This window comes from Ipomoea triloba, chromosome 9 (genome assembly GCF_003576645.1).
Source record: "Ipomoea triloba cultivar NCNSP0323 chromosome 9, ASM357664v1".
NCBI classification, from domain to species: Eukaryota; Viridiplantae; Streptophyta; class Magnoliopsida; order Solanales; family Convolvulaceae; genus Ipomoea; species Ipomoea triloba.
The window spans coordinates 25,329,982-25,336,533 of NC_044924.1; the positions used below are offsets into that span (position 1 = coordinate 25,329,982).

Sequence of the window (6,552 nt, forward strand, 5' to 3'; positions counted from 1 at the left end):
AAAAATTTGTGGCAGAGGATTACCTGGCGAATGAATTGATCCGATTGTCGACCTCATTTTCTGTGTCATGGATGTATAATAGAGCAAATTTGGCCTATTTCCGGGTTGCGGAAGTAATCCTCCCATCAAATGGAAGTTTTGACCATTAATCCTAAAAATAGGCGGTCCATTACCTATGTTGATATATTTGTCGATCTTTGCCCCTAATGATGTAAAAGCAAACATGTTATTATACCTCCTAATGTTTTGTATAAATTCTTTTTGCTTTTGTCCATGAGTAAAAAATAAGTCAGAAATCCTCTTTGGCGGTTGTCGCATCTTAGGTAGCTTAATTTTTCCATGACCACAGCACGAAGAATATTTTGGTGCACCGGTGCGCACAACTTTATTAACTCGTTCTTCAAACCAATATATTGCATTGCAGTGTTCACAAATATTGTTGGGGTCACCAATATCGTTGTAAATCACTGCTAAGATGTAAGCAAATGATGGTTCCAAATAATGATTAAATTTCCAGTACATTTATTTAATGATTGTACTAAGTGAATTGGACTGAAAAATCATTTGCGTACGGCCATTTGGGCACACATTAACCTCCTCCACCGTGGCTACATTAACGAACAAATTTTCTAAATTGCAAACGATTGATACAGATTGACGTGCAATTTTTTCAGAACTTCGATTTTGGCAATTTGTTTCGTAATAACTATTGGGCTAATAATTACCTACAAAAACAGCATTGTGTTGCATATAGTATTGTTATTTTTAATAAAATGCAATAGTAATGTATTTATTTAATGGATTTTATAGACGCGATCCAATTTCAGATGTACAATTTTGTTACGATACATATTATATAGCATAATACATTAGTTCATGAAAAAAAATTGTTTAAAAAAATATTAAACTACCCCAAACAATTATCTGACTTCAAATAATCTCTAATTTCTATTTCATTATGCATATTTAAACATACCTGGTACGCCGCGAAATCTTATGTTTCTTTGCTTATTTTCAATGGTTGTTCATATTGTGTTGCAGTCAATTGTTCTGCGACCATGATTAAGAGCATAGTACATTAAATTAATTTATTTGATCTGACCTACTAAACCAAAAGCTTTGATAACACACCAGTAATGAGCATATATAAATTTACAATTTCAAAGAAATCACCTTTAGTCGCATTACTTAATGGTTTGTCAACCGTAGCTGTAAACGTTGGTTCCGTAGTTATTAGCTTTTGAAATTGACCGAAGACCTTTAAAGGTGTCTTGTTGCATCTTTGTCTACCTTCTTCTTTAGTTGACTAGACTACTAACAACTTTCGAAAAATGATTTAAACAATTCATATTATTTCAAATAAATATAAATTTTAATAAGATTTACAAACTAACCATTAGTCACATCGTTTAATGGAACTATAACTTCTATCACTGTTCTTGAACTTGTAGCTGTTGAGTGAAGTTAGATCAAGGAATGTGCAATGTAAAATAAAACAGAGATATAATATTACTCAATTATATCCAAAATTTGGAAAATAGTTTAGATCTAATTTTATTTAAATTTGTCCATACCTTGATTGGATCTTCCAATTTGAGTATTATTATTGGTGCCAATAATACTCGATTTGATTAATTGACCACCTGCAAATTTCATTGCATTGAAAATCTTAATATCAACGACATTGGATGCAAATACGTATAGGTAATAGTTAGGATGTGTATGTATTTAGTTTTGATCATACTTACTATTAGTTATAATGCTCAATGGTGAATTGATTGAATTTTCAAAAACACCAAATACGTACGGACTTGATTGTTGCGAACCATTTACATGGTTAAGACTATGAATATTTCTGTTCAGTACCGATGTTGTTGGTTCTTCTCTAAAAAGCATAGAAAATATGATAAAGTTGTTACATATTACAAATTTAATAATTTAATTATTAGCAGCATATAATGAACTAAGGTATGTAAAGTATAATACATTAAGCAATTTTGTAATAAAATTTCAAAACATATTTTAAAAAAATTAGACTGCCTTTGTAGGGACATATTTTAATAACATTGTAAATGGATATAATGCCATTCCTAAATCTAATTTAGCCAATTGTCCTGTAGTTTATACACCCATAGTTGCATTCTAGACTATACTTTCGTAATCTTCTCAATCTTCTACGCTCTGTTACCTAATCCATCCTCTCTACTTAGCTTGGCAGATTCTTCCACTTAGGATAATATACAATAATTTTATCCAAAGAAAATTTTATACTGTCTCTTCTTCATGAGGCAGGAAATTTTATTTGATGCGGTAGTATTTGATTGATTTTTTTTATTTGTTTATTAGATATACTCATTTTCAAGTCATTGTATCCTTAATCAATTCATAAACACCTAATCAAAATAAAGATTTGTTTTTAAGTGACGAGGGAAACTTGCAACCACTGCTCGATGGATGTGCACTGAGTAAAATCCGTAGTGTTGTGACCCTAGCCGGCAAAGGACCACAATGAGATAAACCAACATATGGTATACATAGCTGACTGTCTCAAATCAAGAATGCCAAAATGTAAAATAGAGAGTTTTATTAAACAACTCATATCTAAACTTAAGATGAAAAATAACATTATTTTTAGGATTAATATTTGATGCACCGCCGATGTAGAGATGCTATACACCGCAGTGAAGGAGAAGATGCCACATCATTTAAAAAAAAAAGTCAATATTAACCGGGTCCTTTTTTGCAAAATATTTAAGGCTTGTATTTAATTATGAAACTCTTTATTTCTTATTAACAAATTATATTACTTTCCTAAACATATTTATTAATTATTATATATCTAATTTCCTAATCATTTTTATTAAATCTATATGTTAATCACACTCACGAGCATATTAATTTGAAGCCATCTAATTCAATATAATTCCCAGGATTCATATCACACGCATATTAATTTTGAAGCTTAGGGTTTTAAGAGATTTTGGGTTTAATGTTTAAGATTTTAGGGTTTAGAGTTTTGCGTTTAGGGTTAGGTTTAAGGATTTTAGGGTTTAGGGTTTGCAAGGTTTATGGGTTAGTGTGTTTAGGGTTGCACGATTTAAGGTTTAAGGTTTTAAGATTTAGGATTTTAGCATTTAGGATTTAAGATTTTAGGGTTTAGAGGGTTGCAAGGTTCAAGGTTTAGGGTTTAGCGTGGGAGGTTAAGATTTAGGGTTTAGGGTTTTGCGTTTAGGGTTTAGGTTTAAGGTTTTCAGGATTTAGGGTGTAAGGTAGGGTTTAGGGTTTTGGTGTTTAAGGTTTTAGAGTTTTAAAAGGTTTTGGGTAAAGGGTTAAGTTTAGGGTTTAGGGCCGGGTTTAACATTTTAGGGTTAGGGTTTAGGGTTTGCAAGGATAAGGGTTAGGGTGTTTAGGGTTACACGGTTTAAGGTTAGGGTTTTAAGATTTAGAATTTTAGCATTTAAGATTTAAGATTTTAGGGTTTAGAGGGTTGCTTGCAGGGTTTAGGGTTTAGTGTGTGGGTTTTGGGTTTGATTTAAGGTTTAGGGTAGGAGGTTAAGATTTAGGGTTTAGGGTTTAAGATTTTAGGGCTTATGATTTTAGGGTTTTGGGTTTAAGGTTTAGTCCCTGCCAATGAAGACTGTAAAAAATAGATGTTAAAATGGAAGATGTTAACAAAAGAAGACAAGGCAGAAATGGAGTATACAGCAATTATCACCTTCCTCTTAGGAAGTACATTAGAACGTATCCAAGAGATTCCAAATCATCCCTCCTGCTTTGTTCTATAGCGTAAATAATAGTACAGGTTAGTGATAAGAAGTAATAGCAGGAAGATAACAACAAAGTCAACACAAGCAGCACACTTACCAATACCAAGGTGAGTGTTCATGCTTGCATATCTAGCAGTTCCTGTCAAATTTTTGTTTTCTCTGCATCATTCACCACTCATTATTACATCAAAATATCCCAACATCAGAATGTAAGATCAGTAGAAGCAGTACTACCAGGGGATTAATGATTTAAGAGGAGGCATGTCTATAATCAAGGAGCAAGGAAATCACAGACCCAATAAATCTCTAAAATACCAACATATATGCTACTTTCAGCATGCAGTCCAGAAGAGTAAGGGAAAATGCAATCTAAATCACTCTAAGAAATGACTTGTGCATGTGCATATCTTGGCAAATGGCAATTATGGTTTTATAAATCATATTGCATATTGTGCAATCACAGCCAAACTCCGTGTATTTTGATAATCTCAACAGCTGAAAGTAAGAGAACAGATTAGCAAACATGCTAAAGACTTTCCTGAAACTATATTAAGGAAAGAAAATTACAGCCCATCTCACCCTTAAACAAAATCTACAAATAAGAAAATCCTACTCTTTCTTCTAAAAAACCTAACCACATCTCTTAACAACAAATGTTCCGTGCAAGTCATAGTGTAAATGTGCAACTTCACTTCATGTTTTAAAAAAATTAAAATTAAAAAGAAAACACAGAAGATCCTTCAGCAACAAATGTTCTACACAAGTCATTGTGCAAATGTGCAACTTCATTTTATGTTTTAAAAAAAAAAAATTTTGCAGCAGATCGTCAACGATGCTCAGTCATGATATTGTAGAAAACTCTTTGCATATTAAAGGGAAAGTGGTACTAAAACAGTTGTCCAGAAACAGCAATCTCAGACAATAAAAAAGTTAATATCCAGCTAATCTGAGAAGACATAAAAGTAGCTGGCTAGCAGCAGTTAGTACGGAGTACAGCCTACTACTTCTATAGCCATATATGATGTACAGAACTGCACAAACACACATATGAACCTGAATAAAGCAGTTAATAGTCACTCTACCTGTAAGGAATGTGTTGGTGAGTAGAAGTATCTCGGTACTTCTTAGCCAGACCAAAGTCAATTATGTAGACCTGTTTTTTTAGTAAAAATAAATGTAATGTGTAAAAAGGTACCCCTGAACGAAAATACTTGAAATAGCAGAATAACAATCAGAATACCTGATTTGCACGTCTTCCCAAGCCCATAAGAAAATTGTCTGGTTTGATATCTCGATGCAAAAAGGATTTAGTGTGTACAAATTCAACACGATTTATCTGTGATAAAGAAAAGAACATCATATCAAAGAGTTTGAAGTTTAATTAAGTCCGCAAAACATAAGATAAACTAAGAAATAAGAATTAACCATTTGATCTGCGAGCATTAGAACTGTCTTCAGAGAAAGTTTCCTACTGCAGAAGTTAAAAAGATCTTCAAGACTCGGTCCAAGTAAATCCATGACCAGAACATTGTAGTCTCCTTCCACACCAAACCATCTCACATTTGGTACTCCAGCTACAACATTAGAACAATCACATCAGAACTCCAATTTTATCAACTAACTTAAAATGACTTGAAAAGGATTTATCAAATTTTGAATTTTTTAATCTGTTAGGAAATAGAACGGGGGGAATATAAGACTTAAGGGGCACATATGGATCATCAAATTTATGCAATTTGGATTCATCCTTATTAACATCATCATCAACATTCAAATTTTCAACTATTTCAGTTTGTTTAGGAGTGATATTTTCTTTTATATTATTTTCAATAACTTTACCACTTCTAAAAACAATCATAACATCAGCTTCTTCATGTTAGCTAGGCAACTTACCTGCCACATGCTGACAAAGCCTAAGCAATCTACCCCACTTGTACTTCCAGTTTACTCCACCTCTGTTCGATGCCTGCTGATAGTACACACCTGCATAAAATTTTGAAAGATGATTTTTTTGGTTGGGGTAGAGCAATTCATTGAAAATTATTTTGATTATTATCCAAAGAAAAGTTATGATGATTTCTCCACCCCGGATTATATGAGTTAGAAATGGGTCATTCACAAGCCCTTGATTAAAAACATTATGTACAAAATCATATTATTTCTCTTAATTAAGGATGGATACAAAATCATATTATTTCTCTTAATTAAGGATGAATTATTATTTCGGTTGACAGTCGAGAACACATTTTTCATTTATCTACCTATACTTGAATGCTTGAATGCTTCTTCCATTTAGGTTGTAAGATGGTCTTTTCTCCACCCCGGATTATATGAGTTAGAAATGGGTCATTTACAAGCCCTTGATTAAAAACATTATGTACAAAATCATATTATTTCTCTTAATTAAGGATGGATACAAAATCATATTATTTCTCTTAATTAAGGATGAATTATTATTTCGGTTGACAGTCGAGAACACATATTTTTCATTTATCTACCTATACTTGAATGCTTGAATGCTTCTTCCATTTAGGTTGAAAGATGGTCTTTTCTGTATACCATAGTATGGCCACTTTCACTTGTTGCATTATGTCCTACTGAAAATGTGAAGAGAAATGTTTTTTTTTTTTTTGAAAAGAGAAAAAGTTGTTTTTAAAAATGAAAATTCATGCAATAACTTACGCACTATGAGATAAGCATATACCCAGTACCATTTTCTTTCCTTGTAGTATATGTCTACTGAAGAAGTGAAAAGAGAAATTGTTTGTTTTTGAAAAAATGAAAT

General features: G+C 32.2%; 1 protein-coding gene across 2 annotated transcripts in view; it reads right to left on the reverse strand.

Annotated features, from left to right (window-relative positions):
- Positions 1–3,651: 3,651 nt before the first annotated feature.
- LOC116028697 (casein kinase 1-like protein 1) overlaps positions 3,652–6,552 on the reverse strand; it is a 3,883-nt gene continuing 982 nt past the window's right edge. Inside the window, exons 2-7 of one of the 2 annotated variants that reach the window (XM_031270491.1) lie at positions 5,661–5,733; positions 5,193–5,341; positions 5,008–5,103; positions 4,850–4,920; positions 3,865–3,926; positions 3,652–3,779 (exon numbers count right to left, since the gene is read on the reverse strand). In XM_031270491.1, the coding sequence (XP_031126351.1) occupies positions 3,712–3,779; positions 3,865–3,926; positions 4,850–4,920; positions 5,008–5,103; positions 5,193–5,341; positions 5,661–5,733 (519 nt within the window). In that variant the 3' untranslated portion in view covers positions 3,652–3,711. Of the gene's footprint in view, positions 3,780–3,864; positions 3,927–4,849; positions 4,921–5,007; positions 5,104–5,192; positions 5,342–5,660; positions 5,737–6,552 lie in introns of both variants that reach the window. The other variant, XM_031270490.1, reaches the window with a different exon arrangement.